Below are 20701 nucleotides of genomic sequence, written 5' to 3'. Positions count from 1 at the left end.
TATCCCGGCAGTAGTCCTTCCTCTTTGCAATTTTTTTTAATTTCTTGAGAACATTGATGGCATATGATTGCATGTCTGTGAGTGCAACCAAGGTTCTTGGTAGCAAATTTACATCATATATTAGTCAGCTATAACCACAAATGTTAAATAAACTGCTGTGTTCCTTTTACCTCAAAGTTCAGATGTGGGAGCTGACAGTTGTTTTAGTAGTAGAGGTAGTTGGAAATGCAAGAACAAACAAGCTTTGCTTTGCTCCATAGCAAGGCAGAGCCTTTCATGCATCACTGGCAATACAGCAATGTTTTTATGGTTAAAAACACATTCACAAATAAAGCATGGTGATAAAATCTGGTCACTGCTCTGTATATGGCTTCTACAGCGAGTGCAAGTTTTACTCGTACGCATGTACACTGCCGCAGTCTTGGATTGCAAAGTCAGGTGGGTGGGGCTTCTCTGACTTGAGTATCAATGTAAATAGAACACAGCCTATGACTCATTCATGAAGTTAACTGTCCCTACTTCTCCTTCTCCGCCTGCCTTCATCACTAAAGAGACAAAAAGCTAAATTTGCAGTGCCAGTCGCAGGCAACTAGCAGCTAACAGCATTTTTTTAAGGTGGAAGTCAATCAACACAATTTAATTATCAATGTGACAGACACATTAGTGATGGTTGGATCAGCTCAACATAAAAAGACAGATTATACAAACTGGTTTATTTTATTTAATCACTTAATAATGATGACATTAATCATCACTTAAGAGTATTTTGGTGAGCTTCTGTAGCTCTACGCTGTTTTTTCTGCCTCTTCAAAGCCCTCGTTGTAGGTTTACTGCTAAGGGGTAAAATCCTTTATGAACAACTCATCTATGACTACTCATATGCCAATCAGTGGCATCCTGCACTCTGACTAATGTTCACTTCAATCACTCACCTTAGTTGAGAAAAGTGAGCCCCCACACCCCACCCCAAAGTTATTTTGCATATCGTTGCTTAAAATTGCACATCTGTAGACTAGGAAACTGTCTGCCTGTCTGAATATGTGCTCTGATTCTAGCGTTGATTATTCTAACTAGATACTTCTATGAATGTATTCTTTTCCATTTCAGGACCATCATACCAAGAAAATTTTCTTCTGTCGTTTCCTTTGTTACATTTCCCAGAATGGCTTACAAAACCATGCGAGAATGTAACTGCAAATTCCCTGAAGCAGCACTGGGAAAATAGTATTCCTGTAACAAAAGCCACTTTCCCATGCTGTTTTTGAGCTTGAAGGCGGAAAAAGTAACCCTTTGTTAAAACTTCTTGTCAGTTGACAAACTGGTGGCTTTGATAGTATCTCTGAGTCCGCAACATGGGTAAGAAGAGGTACTTCTAGGTGGGGAGGGGGAGAGAGTCTGCATTATGCTACCACATCGTGGTAAAATTGCTGACATTTGAGATAAGCGTAAAGTCAATTTCTTTAAATGTCGCTGAGCAAAAATGGTCTCAGCATGAATTGCCACAAAGCCTGTGGTTGGCCACTAATGAGCACAAACAAAACGGTGGTTGAAACTGCAAGAAGCCGTGCAAATGGGTGCTAGCTTGGGCTGCTATTCATGTGTCGATGTAGCATTTGTTGCTTTTTTTTGGGGTTCTCATTTAAAAAATTTGCTCACACTTTGCCAAATTTAGTCAATACTGTTTATACAAACTGTAAGCATGCAACAGCCTGTGCCTCTGTCTGTAATCAAGTGGTGACAACACAGCAATCAGACTACATCCGAGCAGGACCAATATACAGTAGCAGCAAAGGAAAAGCAAATATTTCTTATCTGTTACTCTGTTATGTTTTCCAGTGACTCATTTAAGTCCTGGGTTGTATTCTATCGGGAGTTCTGCGAAATCTTCAAAAGCACTAGCCACTAAAAGCACATTTGATCAAACCTTATTATGGCTAAATTTCTACTCTGGCAAAATAAAAAGGCCAGTGTTATCATCTTATACATCCAGGTGGGATTTAGAGCTGAAAAATAACAGCGGTGAGAAATTGTCCGAAAGCTGACAGAGAAACACTTTGCCTGGTGTGTGAGTGAAGGGATAGGTACAACTGATAAGGGATTGGGAGAAGGATCATGACTCTGACTTCAGCATCTAAACACAACCTGCCTTACCCTGTCACGCTTTGTTCCCTTTCCACGGTCACTATGACAACCTGCTCTTTGGCCAGACCTTTTAAAATTGACTTCAATTTACGATAATGGAGCTGAAAGAAAGGGGAAAATAATTGATATACAAAGAAAGATATACGGCACAATATGTGTCTGCATAGGCTAAACAATGCTGCTTTAGTGCGACACGCTTCCCCCAACACCTCTCCCACCAGCTCGGCACGTGACTAATACATCCACTTCTCCTGCTTCTGCTCCGCGCTCTCCAGTGTGTGTTTTTGCAGGAATAGGAGACAAATCATGCGTGGGCTGCATCAGCAGCACCCCTGCTGGTTCGGGCTCCCCCATTCACCACATGACCGCTCTGCCCGTCACAGGCATTGGCCAGGTAGTGACACATAACCCAGAGCACACAGCAGACTACAGGGTTTACACGGTGCACACATTAAGCTGCCTTATTCTTTCCTTTTGCTTTAACTCGCTCACTGTTTGGGGTCGGAGACCTCACAATAAACTCAAAACCTCTTCATGTACGGTAGGAACCTCTCTTGCAATGGCTTAAAGTCGTTAGACAAGGTCAGGGTTAATGATCGAATATCATTAAACTACATTAACATCCTAATTTAAGCCTCCAAATACGCCTCCACGCTTGGCATACAGAAGCACAGTCTCAGAGCACACAGATGAGTCAAGAAAGTCACACCGAGATTTGTTCTGTTTAAATACAACACTATCAGAAGCAGTTTCTGTGGAGCATTAGCCCCAGGGCAGAGCAGCACACCTTGCGTCCTAGCCAATTTGAAAAAGTCTATTTGTCGACTCGCGGCACGAACTACACTTAATTCTCCACTGGATCCTTGTTTATTTTATACCATAGTTTCTGCTTAAGCTATAGCACTCCTGTTAGAGGTGGAGTATTTGTTGGCTATAACTTCACTGATCTGTGCTCAGGCTCTCAGCAGCAGCACACAGGAAATTACCAGCCAGCGTCACCTTCCAGTTCATTATTTTTAGCCAAGTGCACTGACACAGCAACAGTTTATCTTCTCGACTCAGATGGGCAAAAATTCCCCAAAATGTGGTGTTTTTATTTCTACACCCACTAGCAGGGTGGTAGCCCATCTGAGCGCCGCTGATCACTGGGCCAAAGCTAATGTTTAAATGAGATGTGTACTTGGAGAGGGTTTAATGTCAGCCCTGATGCACGCCATCATCTATTTACTCTCTCCAGTTCAAATGGGTTCTCTCGTAGAGTGGTGCTGCGGAGAGGCTTGTTGTTTCGAGGGGATGACCCAAGAGAACCGCGGAGGTTCGTGGTGCCTGGGATATCGCCATGGCAACATGGTTCAATTAAGAGTGGGATGCCGGCTGTTGAAAACTGAGCGTGCCGAATATTATCTCTTGAAAATTTGCAGCAATTCAAGTCTACACAGGATTATATTTTAAAAATGACTGCCTCAGGTGTGCCAAGGTTTAGGGTTTCCCTATTTTTAGAGATCAATATAAAGTACACTGAGCATGCTTCTTATTCCAGTCTAGCAACAATTAAAAATACAAAACCTCAATGTCATCGACTAAATTGTTTGGAAACAAAGGAAAAACCCAAAACACTTGCCACAAAAATCTTAGACACACATACACTTGCAAGGCATTTATGCAGCTTTTTATCCAAAGAAATTCAACACACACACACACACACACACACACACACACACACACACACACACACACTAAACTGGTTGTCACTCCTGCTCAAAGCTCAGCGGCAGCAGTACATTAGCATGAGTGAAGGAGCCCAACAGCTTTTGTGCCACAGAGTCCAAAGTCCAGCAGATAACAGCCACCGCTCGCACACAAATAAAAGAAAACTAATATAAAGCTGCGATGAGCCCTCTTACCTTGCCGTCTGTGTTGGGCTCCTTCTTTCCTAGATGCTGTCCCATGCTGCTAACAGAGCCTGTAAGAAACACACACAATGAGTTTACACCAGGGGAAGACTGTAAACAGCATATTATGTGAAGATTACGAACTCCTCCTTATTGCAGCAAGAGAGGCAAGCTCCAGATTCAGTGTGAAACTGTAGCTTCACATACAGCCATAAAAAGGCACCGGGGCTTTCCCTCCCTTCCATCTCTTAATGGCAGCAATAGCATTTAAAATGCCACAGTTAGAATTAGAATACCTTCTTCTGGGATTAATAAAGTATGTGGTCACAGTTGCTCCACGACTACCAAAACAATAGCAAATAACAACAAATAGCTCTAATTATTAATATCCCAGTATATAACACAAAACTGAATATATACAGCTGAAACTGAGGCGCCCCTCTTATAAGGGTTATGATCCCTGAATCTGTATTTCAGAGGACACAAGAAAAAAAACACAATACACTGTGTGCATAAAGTGAAAGCAGGCTTTTAATAATTTTCTTATTTTGGTTTAAAATATGATCGCCTAAATCATCTGAAGTCAAAACAAGGGTAGTTTGGAGATGTTGGAAAACTGCCTGTAAGTGAGAAGAATCCCAAAATACAGTAGATACTATTCAATTCATTGTCCTTCCTCTTAAGGGGAAGCCGAACAGCCAAAAATGTATGGTAACAGGCAGGCTAGTAGCTACCTGTCCATTAATGTGATCTTTAAATATTAGATCGCTCTCCACAGTTGCTCCTTCCTGTTATTGCTTTGCTGCAGGGTCTCACATATTAGTCTCATCCTCACCATTATCATCTGACTAAAGGTTTTCTCGCAATGGGGGAAAAAAGGAAAGCATTGTAGGGCTTTCCTTTTCAGATAATCCGATAGGTTACCAGATTCATGTGATTACAGACGACAATAGTTCAGTTAATTCTACAACACTCAAAAGTGAGATTGTATGCGTTTCCCATCACTGTGTTCTTGGCATCAGAAACACACGTGTGGAGTGATTTGAATAGAAACAGTTAGGGGATACCTTAACCGGAGATCAGATCTGTGCATTTGATTTTTGATTTTTTTGAGTGTGCATACAATATAAAAAAGTGACAGAGTCTACACCCCTCTGTTGTCCATGCGGATCTGGAAATCATGCATATCATTGTAACGGGTCAGCTAAAAGTAAGCCAAGTAAACATGTCTAGGCTAATCTTACTGTACTTTAGAAAAGACTAGCGAATCATCTGCCTCCATCTCACCCTGCCCCGAGCATCCACACCAACCCTCTGCATGTCCTCCTCCATGACATCCACAAACCTCCTCTGTGATCTCTCTTTTCTTCCTGCTTAGCAGCTCTGTATTCAACATCAGAATATCCATCATCCCTCCTCTGCACATGTCCCAACCATCTCAGGCTTGTCTCTTTAAACTGGTCTCCAAGATGCTCAACCTGAATCTAATACATTATTTTTTATGAGACATGAGATATTGTAATACAGTAAGCATTAACAACAGTGCAGTGCTTTGTTTCAACAATTCTCCAAACCTCTGGCAGACTCGGCACAGGTGTGCATCTTTGTGTTATAAAGGAAAGGGTTCGTCTTTGAGAACGGATACAACACGTCTATTTATTTCCACAGAGAATGGAAGTGAAACCTGATCAAGAGGAATGAGGCGACACAATGTTTTGCTAAGTGTGCCAACATGTGCACTGCAGCGTGAATATTCTATTAAGCTTAAATCTTAAAAAGCCAAACATAAAAATCACAAGGAAGCCGTGTAAATAACAAACAAATGCAGGAAATAAAGAGCAAAAATAAACTTCTTTAGATTCTTTAAATGTTTAGGTGCAAAAAGGAGGAACGTGATGAGTAAATGAAGGCCAGAAATCGCAACAATTTAAATCTCTGCCTGACACTCACCACTGAAGGAAAAAACATCCAATTACACCAAAAGAATATTCTTACTTTCAGATAATCACAGCATGTACAGTGGGGCAAAAAAGTATTTAGTCAGCCACCGATTGTGCAAGTTCCCCCACTTAAAATGATGACAGAGGTCAGTAATTTGCACCAGAGGTACACTTCAACTGTGAGAGACAGAATGTGAAAAAAAAAAAAAAATCCATGAATTCACATGGTAGGATTTTTTTGGAAGGGTATAAATAATGAAAGGTGTTGGATTGGCCAATTGGTCATGATCGACTCTGGGCTGGACCAATTACAGCCGAGGAGGTCGGATGCACCCTCCCCCTTGTTTAGCAATCTTATAGACGAACTAAAGAAAATGGAGAACAAAAAAGGAAAGGAGGTGCAGAAAAAATTAGGGCCAAAAAGAAACAAGCCCTTCAGGCAGACGCTGCCAAATGTGTAAAAATAACTGAATTGTTATGGCAATATGGCTATGGCATAGCTTCCACAGATTTAGCAACATCAGCAAGTGATGGAGGCCAGCAGGTGGATAAGGGAAAGGGGAGGCAAGAGGAGAAGAGACCCGAGGCGGCCGCCGGTCATAGTGGCAGAGGAACTGAACTTCAGGTAAGAAGTTATGACCTGCTGTCTGTGTCAGATATAAACCAAGTTTAGTTGTAGTTTGTTTTCGTTGTGCTGACTTTTTACAGTCGCTTAGAATAACTGGTACTGCGTACTAGCTAGCATGACGGAGTTTATATACTGCTGGGCGGGTGCTATGTAAATTTTATTTTATGCTTAAGGTTAGTTTCTCAAACTCCTCAAAATCTTAACAAATTGTGCCAATCCTTACATGTTGCACCAGGCTGATTTATCATCTAAAGTGGAGAAGTCTGTGACAGAGGAGACAGAAGAGCAGCAGAGAGAGATGGAGCCAGAGAGAGAAATAAAAGAGCAGGAGAGGGAGATGGAGAGATGACTTTATGTCATCCATGAGGGATGCATTTGACATATGTTTCACATATTATAGCCCAACAAGTTACTTATAGCAATTTAAATACGAGCAATCAGTTTTTGACAAATACCGGAAAACAGTTTTTGGCAGACAATCACTTTTTGGCACAACACCGGCTATTGCAGTTAATAATACAACAGCTTCTTGCCATTTTTTGTGTTTTTTTTTTAATCGCTGTATTGAAAGCCTGCACGCGCTAGTACCTCTTGCCACAAGTTCCCAGAATCCTTTGCGGTTTTACCCCTTAATGACGTCACATTTTTGGTGGGCCGGTCTCTAGTCAAAATGCCCGGGCCGATTATTTGTCCCAGTCCAGCTCTGGCGGTGTGGAAAAGTGCTGTCAGCATTGTTCATGTGGAGGGAAAAAAGGAACGGTAGTGTGGTTTATTGATGGTCTATTGATAGTCAAGGAGAGAATCAAAATAAAAAAACCAAAAAAAGCCCTCAAGGAATCTTCATTAATTCAAGATTACCATGTGTGTCAGCTGTATTATTTAAATTTCACATGTATTGACATGCTCACATTCTGTACTGAGAGGTCAATCAAGCAATTGAAGGAAAAAAAATGATTGAGCTTTTAAACAATAAAATACAAAACAAAAAACACAAAACAAATCAATACAGCACATTATGCAAGCACATTTAAATGCCATGTTTGCTTTTTGCAACGGTCAATCCAGGTTAACTAAATATGAGTTTCCCCTGTGCCTGCACTGGAAAAAAAATATCACCTATTGAAAGGTGTTATTATATTCACTGTCATCAGGAAAGAGAACGTCGATTTAATGCCAGTAGCAGCATCACAGTGGTTTGGCTTTTTATTTAGGAATGAGTGTAGTTAAATTGCAATAAGCTTAGAAAATGACTGGAAACCATAAATAATATAGCTCACAAATCTATACCCAGTGGAGCGAAATGAGCTTTTTCAATTGAAAAGTGTTTTGTAAACAGCTATTCTGTGAGCTTGAGTAAATTTCACCAAAAATTGCAATGTAAAAAGGGAGAAGGTGAAAAGTAAGTTTGCCCTGTGTAGTAATTGAAATCTTCTTGTGATCAGAACAACTTGTAAATACAACCTAAGCTTTAATAGTGAATGTTGATAAAATCATTTGTCTCTTTAGCGTTTAAATTACAAGCTATTTGCTAAAGCAGTATTAGCAGCTAGTTCCAACATCAAAACAAAACAGATCTAAACACTTTGTATGCTAAAATTTCACTTCAAGTATTCTGTGGGCTGTTAAAAATCCTCCCAATCATGTGGCTAATATAAGCTGAACACTAGAACCACCAGTGTGGTCATTTCGACCTCATCCTGCAACAACAGCAGCAAAGGCAAACAAAAAACAAAAAACAAAAAACAACATCTTAAAAGAATTAAGTTAATGTAATTAGTTCAACCATTTTTTTTTCTGATTATGAGTAACTGATATATTATTTCATAGGCAAAAATATTATCAAAGGATAGAACATCTAATTTAATATTACAGAAGAATATTATAGAAAAGTAAACAATCCGCTTCCTGTTTACTTGCTAACTGAAACTTAGCTCTAAGCTACAGCCCTTTTATGAAGAGAATTTCATTCGAAATACAAAGTGGTTGTTTAAATAAGTTCTAACCATCCAAATCAGTTTGTAAAAGTTGAAATTAAATCAAATTCATTTCTTGAAGCTATTTTTTTTTAATAAGCCAAAAAGATAAAGCAGTTAGCCAAATCATGCTAACACAAGAATTCTAAAGTCAGAGCACCACTTTCATTTACCACATTTGTCACGTGGATAATACAAAAATGACAGTTTTAAATATGCCGTTAGAAATCTTTCCTACAACAACTACCGCACAAAAACTTAGAGGGAATGAATATAACATAAATAACATGCTAGTTGCACTAGAACCAATAAAAGACGACGAGGTGAACCGCACTTTCTGTCACACGATGTGCTTCATACAGTGCACCTCTATGCCATGATAAACACCTATGGACAGTCTCTTTCTGACCATCATTAGCTCCAGCTAGACTTGAATTATAAAGTTTCTGAATTTTACAATGAATAAGCATTCACAACACATTCTTTGCTGAGAGCTATGTTACTTCTTGCCTGTTTAAACAAAACTGAAAGCTTTATTTTGCTAAAAATGACACGATATTTCTTGTAACAGTGAAAAGGAGGGTTTATACGAGTCTTGGACCAACATTGCACACACTTTCATGACTGTCAGAACTTAAGATTCCCTTTTCATAAAGGAAAAGCGGTAGGTTTTGTAACAGAAGTGCTGTTGGAATTGTATTTTCAGGACAATCTTTTCTGGGCTGCTTACTTTATTGGTTTCAAGTAACATAAAAGGCTCTCTTCCTTTACTAAGCAAGCACAGATACTGTAAAGCTGTTTATTATATTAACTGTAGGCCTGTGTGCATGAAAGCAGTATTACCTTTGTGCAGCATTTCAAACCTCTAGGATTGTTCAGTCTCCGTGAGACTTCCTCAAACTGACTTTTACAAGATAGTAACTCACAGAAAAGATGGATTTAAGGAGTCAAGTAAACAACATGGCACATTTTTACCCCCACCCTTACCTGTATAGCATGTTAGTTCATCAAAACGTTCCCACAAAGTTTTCCCACAAAGGGAAGTAAGACGGTATCGTGAAACTTTACCTTATTGTTTTATTATTAATAATATTATTATTATTTATGACCAGAGGGATGTTTGTTTTTTGACCAAGCTGCTGGATATCTGAATTTCCCCTTGGGGATAACTAAAGTATTATCTCACTATCAATCATATCTGCTTGTGGATGAAAGCAGCCACAGAAAACTATAAAAATAAGCTGGAAGAAAAACATAATCCCACTGGTTAAACAAAGGGATATAATTAGAGTGCCAGTGGCTGTGCAATCAGTGTGGCGGAAAAATGTCCGCTGAGGACTCAAATATTTGCTGGATGTGGCGAGGCGTCGCTGGGATTCTCTGCGGCTAAATGTGAGGCCTTACAGCCCGTTCCCCTCTCAGCGTTACACAATCCACAGCTGAGATCCTGCAAGGACTTGCAAGACAGGACTGTTGCATAATCGAGTGACAGAGGGAGAGGTGGAAGTGTGCATGTGGAAGGGTGTAACACAAGGCTGCAATTACAACTCAGTAGTAGCATTTAACAGTGACTTGCTAACTTGGATTTTGTTTTTGCACACACAGTCCCCGACACAAAGGGATTTGTGTGGAAAAAGCCAAATTTCGAGTGCCCCTTTCTATTTTAACCTACATGAGTTGCTGTGACTCTCAGCACGTACCTGGAAACATTTCCATTTTATCGTTAAATAAGTCATTAAGATGGAAAAGCTCTTATTATAGGATGGCTACCTAAAGCCCACCACCTGATCCATTACCATGCAAAGCAGAAGCCTGTATATAAATAAGCAATTATATCCATCTGAGCTGTCCATTACCTGAGGCCATTTAAAATCATCATCCTCATAAACCCCTAGTGTTTCTGCATGGATTTGATGTGGATAAGAAATGGGGCTCATTATTTAGAAAAACGCCTGCATACTGACATTTAAATAAAAGCTTCTAGATTTTGCGTCATCTGTTTGCAGCACGTACTGAATTCCGTTCATGACTACAATGCTGTTGAAAATGTGAATTTAAGGGAAAAAAATAGCTTCACTGACAGAACCCTGTTCAGTAACATGACTGAGTATGTAAAGCACACTGAACCCAGTCTGTTTCTGCATCCACATATGCAAATTAAAGCTCTACAGTGTCAAGACAAAAAAAAAAGACTATAGAAACACTGCCAGGATTATTTAAGACGGGATGAGGCAAAGAGGAATGTATGTTGTATGATATATGTTTTGCATGCATAAGGGTTTGTATACACTCGCTTTTATGATTATCATATCTGGCCGGCTTACTTCACTGCATCAAGTAACACTAAAGGCCCTCATCCATTTCTCAGTGAGCACAGACTGCAAAGCTATTTCTTTCTTTACTATAGGCCTGTACAGGTGAAAGAGATTAGTTTTCTACATCATAAATCTCCCCCATCAGGGTCTAGTGAATGCTTTATAATGCTGATGAAACAGGATGAATTATGCATTAAAGTAGGGAAACCATAACTTTGACTACAACAAGACTCAAGAAGAAATTATTGCAAACAACAGTGTGGAGGGACAAAGCTGCATCATATTAGCATGTCCTACAGTTGGAAAAGGTAGTCCTTGTACTGCTCTGTAGCTTTGAAGATCTCCATGTCCCAGCTTCTGGTTGGAGTGGCCCTCAAGAGCAGAACAAGGATTACAGTTGCCAGCTGCAGCAAAGAAGGTGGAGTTAGGACGAGTTGGAAGACATGGCTAAAAATCCAACTGCTGTCCCAGCCATCCAAGATTTGTGTTTAATGCGCGTGCATAAACCAAAATATAATAATTCTTTCGCCGGCGCCCGAGTGGCTCAAGCTTTTCCAGGAATTCTAAATGCAACAGGTTAACGATTATGATGGATAACACTGTGAAATCATGGCCATAAACCTGAGTTTCAGAAGCCTGTTAGCTAAAAGCAGTGACAACTGTTGAGTTTTACTATTAACCTAGCTTATTTACAGTACCATTTATGGTAAATTGTTTTGCTTCATAGTTGTTTACAGCATTTTTAATAAATGGGGACATAAGGATCAGGAAAAATAACATAGTTAACACAGAAGCAAAACCTGTATGTGTTTTCATTAAACACAATTCAAGACTAACAAACCCCCTGTTCTGATTAGAGAAGTGTTGCTTCTCTAATCAGAGTTGCTAACGTTAGACTGAAAATCAAAAAGTGAATGAGTTTCTAAAAATAAGAATCAGGTTTTTGCTGTTCTCAAATTGAAATTAATATCTAACCAAAGGAAGAAATAACCATTTAAAGAAAATACAGCATGCTTTAAATGTGACAAACACGACAAATATGCGTCAGAGTGGGTGAGAGCAACAGCTGAAGAAATAGATTTTTTTCCCTTCTTTATTCAGCCTCTCGGGTAGCTAGAACACCTTCAAGTCACCACGATGGCTTATTGAGCCCACATAAAGCTAGTGCATCCCAGGAGAATATTTCCACAGCTCTTCAAAGTGCTTTAAAAGCAGCAAATTTAAGGAACAACCAAAGGCAAATATTCCAAAAAAGCGACTGGCTGCTGCAGACAGATCTATTGGTATTGACTTTTGGATAAAACTAAAATGACCTCCGGCTTTAAATCTGTGTTAAAAATGTATGACAGCTTTGTGTTAACTACAATAAACCCAACACATTTTTCTCTGTCTTTATTGGACATAAGTAAATTTACACTAGTGCTCTAATACTGTGTCTGCACACACGTGTGATCCTCTAGCTCCACGACCACACCTCTCTTCTGCTCCCTGCTCTCTTTGATCTGCTCCATCACCTAACTGATTTATAACAGACCCGTGGCTACTAAGACCTCAGCACTCCAGTGCAGAATATGACACACAGGGAGAAATGTTTTTGCACTTGGATCCAACTAAAGACCTGTTCTTGCCATTTGCTGCAGCTCTCTGCTCTGCCCACCGTACTGTCTGCAAAGCTCTTAATGAAGCAGATTGTGACAATACTCAGCTGGCAAACTGTTAAAACTTTCAAAGAAATGTGTGGTCGAAAAGTCCACTTAGCCAAAAACATGAAAGAGAATGAGCCTGAAAGTGACACAGACAACACTGAGGTGCCAGAAGCTGCACCTTCCTCACCAAAGCCAATCAGAAGACCCATATATAGTATGTTCGTGATGCATATATAAAGGTAGCAGATCAAAAAGTAATTAAGGAGCTTTCAGGATAACCGGTCATTAATTTTGCTTTCGGCTTTTGTCTAAGCCAGCTTCTCTTGCTTTGTCAGAGTGAAGTATTCAGCTTTTGAGGTGAACACATCAAGCATCACACTGGCATGCAGTGCTTGCTGTAACATTAATTAACCTAAACAAAACACTTTCATTTACTACCACTGCTGTAACCACAATCTGCACGGTCCCAATACATTCTTTAAGTAACACGTTCATTTTGGTCCATGCTGCATTTCTGTAGTTCGTCTCCACCGAATCATTGTGACCAAAGAGACACTACCTCTTTTTGTGTGTGTGTGTGTGCACACAATAAAAAAAAAGGAACACAGCTACTCTGCATCTCTGAGCCAGATCCCAGCACGCAGTTCTCACATACTAGCCTATGATTAACAATCACATGAGGCCCGTGTATGATGGACTCATTTAGCTTCCATAACTTGATACGATGTCTGCGTGGCATATCGTCACACAGCAGCAGACTGACAAACCCATGTCTCTAACCGGAGCATGTGTTGCTTGGTTCCATTGTTTCACTTAAAGTTTGCTCTTGTGCGTTCGACATAACAGCTTCTTTTAAGCCTCGGTGACTGCGCCGTGTTTTGCCCTACTGCGAGAGTCAATTACGTAATGAATACGGAGCATGTGCGTATGTGTGTGCATGTGTGCCTTTGGGCGGAAGGCAGTGGAGAGAGGGGATGAGATAAGAGATCTATAGCTCTCCCTATGTATCAGTGGAAAGTACACTATATTCTTGACAATAGCTTTGAGGTCAAAGGTTAAAATCTGTCCCAGAGGGAGGGCAGTGCAATGCCAGAATGGCAATCCTTATAAAGAAACTGGATTGTTTCATCGTCTTCACCTCCTTTCTCTCTTCTTCTCTTTCATATAATACTAAAAAAATTATATTTAAATGGATGTGAGAGTGCCATGCGTTACTGCTCCTAAACAAATGCAAAAAATAAAAATAAAATAAATAAATAAATCACACCAAATGGAGAAAACGTGGTATATGTGGTCGATCAGGAAAACGAAGGCTGGGATCCGTTCCTCCATGCAGCATTGACTACTATCAGTCAAACCAATGTGTAAAAAAAAAAAAAAAAAAAAAAAAGAAATAAATTATTCTTTCCAAATCTACTTGTCCTACTTTAAAAGGAGCGCACGCAAACTCATTTTCAACCCCTTTTTTTCTGATTAGCAACCACACAAGAGCAATACTTGACATTTAAAGGGCTCTGAGGCTCGTGCCTTTTTATCCCTGGCCTTTCTATAATCACAAGCACAATAGCAAAAGTAATGGAAATGGACAAAACTATTTAACTTGCAACAATTAACTAGTCTAAAATGTCAATGAATTAGTTACTACCCAGCAATTTTTCCAAAGGACAAAATAACAACATGAGACGATCGTTTAAAACAACCCGTTTAATAAATACAACCCTGGTTTCACATGACATGTGAAATAAGCACAAATAGAGAAGGTAACACTGGATAAGCAGGGAGATGATGACTATGAAAATCAAACTCATTGGGATTTATGGCTGATCTTGAGCTTCTGGTGCCCCGTGTGTCAGAAAGATGTGCACTGGAACTTGAGCATGTGGAGGGACGTTATGTTCGGCTATGAGGCCGGATTCTAACTATGGCAGCTGGATCGCTGGGTCAAAGTATGGAGAAGATGTGGAAAACGCTATGCTGATTGCTGCACTGATAGGGTAACAGCTTTTGGTGGAGGCAGCGTGGTGATGATGTGGAGCACCATCTCCCTCACTGGAAAAACAAGGCTTATCATCACTGGAGACAATCTCAATGTGGAAAGATATCGAGAGGAGATTCTACAACCAGTGTCAGTCCCATATCACCACAGACTGGGACCGGACTATGTCCTCCAGGATGACAACGCTCACTCCACAGAGTGAGGTTTTGCAGAGACTACCTCCAGAATTTTGGAGTAGAGAGTAGGGAATGGCCTGCCTGCAGTCCTGACCTCAACCTTATCGAACTCTTGTGGGGTCAGCTTTGGTGTGCTGTTCGTGCCAGACTGACCAACACAACCACATTAGCTGACTTGTGACAAATGCTGGTTGAAGAATGTGACGCCATCCCACAGTATTGGGTGACCAAGCTTGTGACCAGAATGGGGAAGAAATGTCATGGTTCAAAAAGATTTTTTTTGTCAAGTTTCACCTCAATCCAAAAATGCATTTTCCTTATAAATGTGGGACTATTTCAGGAGAAATAAACAAGCTTTCCAACAGTATGAGATTTATTGCAAAGTAGCACTGTTAGCACAAATCAAACACAAATTTCCTCACTTTTGTGCTGTTTGGATATTAATGATCGATGCATGTGTAACAATTTTCAAGCAAAGTTTCGTTCAGATTGGCCCAAGTTTTAAGGAGGAGGTAGGGTACAAACATACGCTGCAATCATTACAGTAAGAAGAAGACTGCATTTTCTGAGACAGCACTGATTTGCAGAATACATGTCACCTTACTCAAAGACTTAACTTTTTAAAATGGTAAATGGACTGGTATTTGGAGCAGTCACAAGGATTCTACACTACAAGGTGGGGAGAAGTTTGGGGTTCTCTGCCCTTTCCAAGAACTATTCAGTGTGTGGACTGCAGGAGCTGGGGAATGGAACGTCAAGCCAGTGTTTTTCATCTGTGGCAGCCTAACACAATAACAACATATTTACCGTCTACATTTTTAAATAGCTATTTTATTGAGGGCACTCAGCACATGCACTGCCTGAATAGCTCTTTTTCATGCTGAATCATTATGAAGGCTAGAATATGGAGAAACTGGCAGAACTGTACAGGCTGACTATGCAGATAAAGTTAGAGCAGGGTGCCAAAACCCCTTGAAATTAAAATGTGTTTGTGCCTACTAACTTTCTTGGACTATGTCAAACTTGTAGTTTAGACTAACAACTTGGCCAATTAAAAAGGGATTAATTAAGTAATTTAGAAGCAAATAAGCCTGAAATTTTATATTAAGAATCTGAAATTTCAGAATTTGACATTTTTCCTTTTCTCCATATTTGTGATGTCTCTCAATGCTCTGACATCTTTTTCACTGCCCCTCTGGTTCTGCCACAGATCTCTTCCTCCTCTTAAGTGCTTGCTCAAAGAGAAGAATCAGATGAGATCATTAGAGTTCTCGCTCTAAAATCAAAGCATCTTTAGCTTACTATGTAAAGCGCCCTTCGCTTCGGGTTTTGCATGTTTTGCATTGACGCCATTAAAAGCAAAAACAAAACAAGCTGAACGGAATTTAAATGAAAACCCTTCAAGTCGTTTTCCCCTTTCATCAGTATTCCTCTTGAATGAAACGGCAGTTGGCCACGCGCATCTGCCCGAACTACAGCAGTTCCACCACAGAGAGAGGTGATGCTAGCCTGCGGGCTCCAGCTGTCTGCCTAAAACACCAGAGTCACTGCCTTCTTCGCTTCTTGCTCTCCTAACATGAGATAATTGGTCTCAGGGTTGAGTGATTTATTTGGATAAGCTCCCCTTTCTTTGACTAAAATATCAAACTGTGGCACTTTTCATCTTAAACTAGCAAAGATTCTCTGATGTTGTTTCGAAGGAGGGCCATGACAACATAGACTACAAATATACTCTGTATAAATACAGAGCTGCTATTGCATAGAAATGTCTGAGAAGACAGCTGTGGGATCTTCCTGTCTTTTTAAAAAAAATAAAAAAAATTGGTATATATATATAGCTCTATGGGAATACCAGACATCAGTTGGAAAACAATACTCCCAGTGGTCCAATACTAAGCACAGCAATTTGCTTTGTTAATTCATGTTTGTTTTGAGATGTTTTGCACAGGAACTTTCCATCACTCCCACAGGGGCCTTACTGACATAACCTGGAGCCTGAACACTAGCTTAGAACTCTACAATGAAGATGTATGACCCAAGCAACTTGCTTGCATTTGCCATCTATAATATGACTAAAGCAGGGATGGGCAATTATTCATTTTCCCCAAGGGGCTATATTTAGGACAAAACTATAACATTTACTCTTACAAAGACATAAAATTAATATTGAGCAGGACTGAGTTCAGCTCACTGTTGCAGCCCTCCACAACTGTCCCAGTTTTTCATTTCATTTCTTTAGAAAATTAATTGCCCATCCTTGGCCCAGAGGGATAACGTTTAAGCAACACTTTCAAGGCTGTGACGCTACTTTCAATGACAACATATGCTGTCAAGAATATCATAGAGCAACGCTGCCAACACCCCACCTAGGGTAAAACTAACAAAACGAGTGCACTGCTGCGCAGGAGGTGAAGGTAATGTGACTCAACCTGTTTGCCAGAGCAGGCACAGACAGGAAGGGGGAAGTGAGAAACGGGAGGAAGTTTGTGAATCTCTGAGCACGGAAGTTGACAAACCTCAGTGTATCACCTGTAAAACACAGATGTAGCAAGTGGATGCAGTGCACGTGCAGAAATGGGGTCGAAAATGTTGGCTGAGAAGGAAAAAATTCTGAATGTTTGCACAACTGATTGCATGATACTCACGGTACTCACGGGGGGGGGGCTTGCTGGTGCAAGTACAGCATGTTCATAAAGGCAAAGGAATGCCAGCCGGGACATGTGAGCAAACCTTCCTGGTATTTCTTTCTCCTGGCCAAGACAAATGCTTTCCTGTGGCCTTCGCAACTCGGGTACTTCCACAGAAAATAGAGTTGGCTCCAGAAACTTTGCGAAGGTTAACCTGGAGCCGCTGGTAAAAGCTATGTCTGTGTAGTCAGTGATACTAAAAATATCCACGTTTCAATCTGTACCAGAACTGAAACCGGAGTGTAATTGTGTTATGTTACGATAACTATTAATAACTTTTTTCATCATCTGAGGCAAAATAGAAAAAGGTGAAGATTAAACCTACATGGGATTTCTATCAAACAAAGCCAGGGGTTATCTTGCACAATGTTCCCTTGCTAGAGGGTCAGCAGGCTTTAACTGTAGTTCAGGCACAGGCGCCCACTCATGTGTAAGTGCTTTATTTAGAGCTTGAGGAAAGCAGCAATAAGTGAGCATGTCATAACAGCTTTGAGCTTCAATGTCCCTTTTTATATATAACTGGCAAAGAGTAAAAATACACACATAGCTGGAAAGCTTATCGTTGGGTCTTGAGCTGCACAAGCTGCTGCTCCTTCCACTAACAGTGTGTGGATAAAAATTCTATGCTTTCGTCATAGTCACAGAGAGGCTTATGGGTTCTGTCACCAGCCTGTTTCATGAAAAGTGAGGAAAGGAGGTGAGCTTGTTGTAGAATAGCCTTTGCTTGGGATGCAGTGATGTAATACTTCAATTTCCTTCTGCTTTACACGGTTGAGTGTGCTGAAAGGCAGCAGCCTAGTCAAAACACCACCATAATTAAAGCCTAACCCATGATAAACACCTACAAAGAATGTCCAATTTAAAGACTTGTCTAGCATTAAAAACAAACAGTTGTAGCAATGCTGACTGCTGCAACTGTGAAAGGTACACTCAACAGCTTTACGCATGCATTAAGGTGCTCAGTAAATAACATGTAACCAGAGTGATCCACACTGAAGTTTGGGCGCAAATCCTCATTCGAATTCTCGCCATTTAAAGGCGCCGCACTTCGGTGCGTGTGTTCGTGTCGAGGGAAACGTGACATAACGAGTCGATTTAAACCACGGATAAATTCGGAAAACATCTAAGCCATCTACCGAAAGTGATATTAACGCTGTTTAGACTAAATAGTTCCTTTCTCTGCTAGCCCAGTGGACAACTGCTACCAACAACAAAGTGGGGCTTCCGGTGGCAAGCATTAGGAAGCAAATAATAAACCCTTAAATTTACCACATTAAATTCCAGCTTGTCGAGTTGGGTGCACGCCGAATTAAAGGTACTTAAGGGCTGACTGTGAACAAGGCGTTGCTCTCACACGAAACGCTTTGTCATGTTGCGGTTAAGCGAAGAAGAGTCAAATCGCACGGTATGCTAACTGTGTTCGGAGCGCGAGGAGACAGCCGCGGGGATGGATGGACGGGGGAGTTGTTGTAGTAGTGCTGGTGGTGGGGCGACACCACCGAAGCACATGACAAACGCAGTGTCACAGTGTGATGACAGGGATGCTAACACGGCTCTCACTCCGTCGCTGTCTTCTAAAGTTACTCAGGAACTACATTCCGAGCATATTTTCGCTTCAGCTTTTGTTACGCGCCGTAAAGGCGTCGACGTGTGAAACATGTTTACTATCGCTAAACCACACGAGCTGCAGTCCACATAAAATGCAAATAGTGTCGTATCCCCCGCGTGTATGCCACTGTCTTTACACTTGCTTTCTTTTACGTGTATGTGTTTGTTTCCCTGTGAATTTTACAACCTTGACTGTGCACATACCCTTCTCCGGTTAGACTGTGTCAAATGCATCCACAGCTGTGCCTTGTACTGGATGAAACAAAGTGTCAGTCTTCTTTTAGTAGTGGTCACCGGTGGTCGTCAGCAGCATCGAAGATAACGCCTTCTTCCCCCTTTATGGTTCGCAGTTGCTGTAATCACCAAAGTGTCTCCGTTACGAAAAAAGGAAAGAAAACAAAAAAGGGAAAAAAAAGAAAAACGTGTCGGTGCTTCCTGATTTAGGTACAGTGGTAGTGATGATGTTGTTTGTTAAGGGGTGGGGCGGCGTGCAGCTGTAATCCGCCAAGAAATATGGACTAAAAAGCACGCTGGTGCACGTCTGTGCATGATTAGTGACTCGTGGTTCACGGTGGGGAGGGTTAAATAAACGTGATTTTAAAGTGGATCTCACGAGCACAGAAAACAGACGGCTGTAGGATTTGCGCACTCTGAGAGCAAGCTTTACAGCCAGCAGGGTCAACGATTGCACAATACAGACAGGCAGTCAGGTTCATGCCTCGCTCAAAGCCTCCAACAGGTTAATTAACAGGGTTTCCCTCCCTCGATCGCTTTGGCGCAATTCTCATATCACAAATGTCGATCTTACCACTGCAAATGCAGTTCTCAAATCAGTAATGCATTGCCTCACCCACGCTAGACATTCTTGTTGTTTTTACACAGCTGTGGTTTCTACACATAATTTACTACTATAGATATTTGTTGCTGTGTTTATGCACTTCTTACTTAAATCTGACAACTCATCAAAAAAGTTTGTACTTTTGTCAGTCACAGCTCTTACTTGCTTTCCTGAATAATTCCCAGCATTGCTGATAGTGTTTTTAATAAAAATTTCAAAGACCAGTGTGGTCTTCTGCTGCTGTAGCCCATCTGCTTCAAGATCAGATGTGTTGTGGCTGTTTCTACCTTGAACCTTTGTAACCAGGGGTTATTTGAGTTACTGTTGCTTTCCCATCAGCTCGAAGTAGTCTGGCCATTCTCTTCTGACATCAACAAGGTATTTTCACCCGGAGAACTGCTGTTCACTCTCATTTTAGACCATTCTCTGTAAACCCTGGAGATGATTGTGTGGGAAAATCCCAATACATCAACATCTGAATTATTCACATCATACAGCAACCGTGCCCAGTTCAGTCGTCTTTCTTAATTAATTGCTCGGTTTGAATTTCAGCAGGCTGTCTTGATCATGTCTACATGCCTAAATGTTTTGAGTTGCTGCTGATGTGAAAGGATGATTCGATATTTGGATTAATGTAATGAGCAGTTGAACAGGCGTACATAATAAAGTGGTTGCTGTATGTATGTAGTGTGACTTTACAGGACTATACAGTAGTTGGTACTTTGTTTAAAGATGGTGTATGTGTTCTTTGTCTGTTTTCTGATGCATTATATAAAAAAAACACCCAGCACGCCCCTGCGGGCGGTTTATCCTTCAAGCTCGGGTCCTCTACCAGAGGCCTGGGAGCTTGAGGGTCCTGC

General features: G+C 40.8%; 1 protein-coding gene across 2 annotated transcripts in view; it reads right to left on the bottom strand.

Moving 5' to 3' along the window:
* mbpb (myelin basic protein b) overlaps nt 1-20701 on the bottom strand; it is a 58598-nt gene that overhangs the window by 27036 nt on the left and 10861 nt on the right. Inside the window, exons 1-2 of one of the 2 annotated variants that reach the window (XM_005743233.2) lie at nt 19208-19569; nt 4047-4105 (exon numbers count right to left, since the gene is read on the bottom strand). In XM_005743233.2, coding sequence (XP_005743290.1) covers nt 4047-4091 — 45 coding nt within the window. In that variant the 5' untranslated portion in view covers nt 4092-4105; nt 19208-19569. Of the gene's footprint in view, nt 1-4046; nt 4106-19207; nt 19570-20701 lie in introns of those variants that run through there. The other variant, XM_005743234.2, reaches the window with a different exon arrangement.

The sequence above is a fragment of the Pundamilia nyererei genome, unplaced genomic scaffold, assembly GCF_000239375.1.
Source record: "Pundamilia nyererei isolate P.nyererei 1_Seehausen unplaced genomic scaffold, PunNye1.0 scaffold00129, whole genome shotgun sequence".
Taxonomy (NCBI): domain Eukaryota; kingdom Metazoa; phylum Chordata; class Actinopteri; order Cichliformes; family Cichlidae; genus Pundamilia; species Pundamilia nyererei.
Note: the sequence above shows the minus strand (reverse complement) of the source record. Positions and strands in the feature narration are given on the sequence as shown.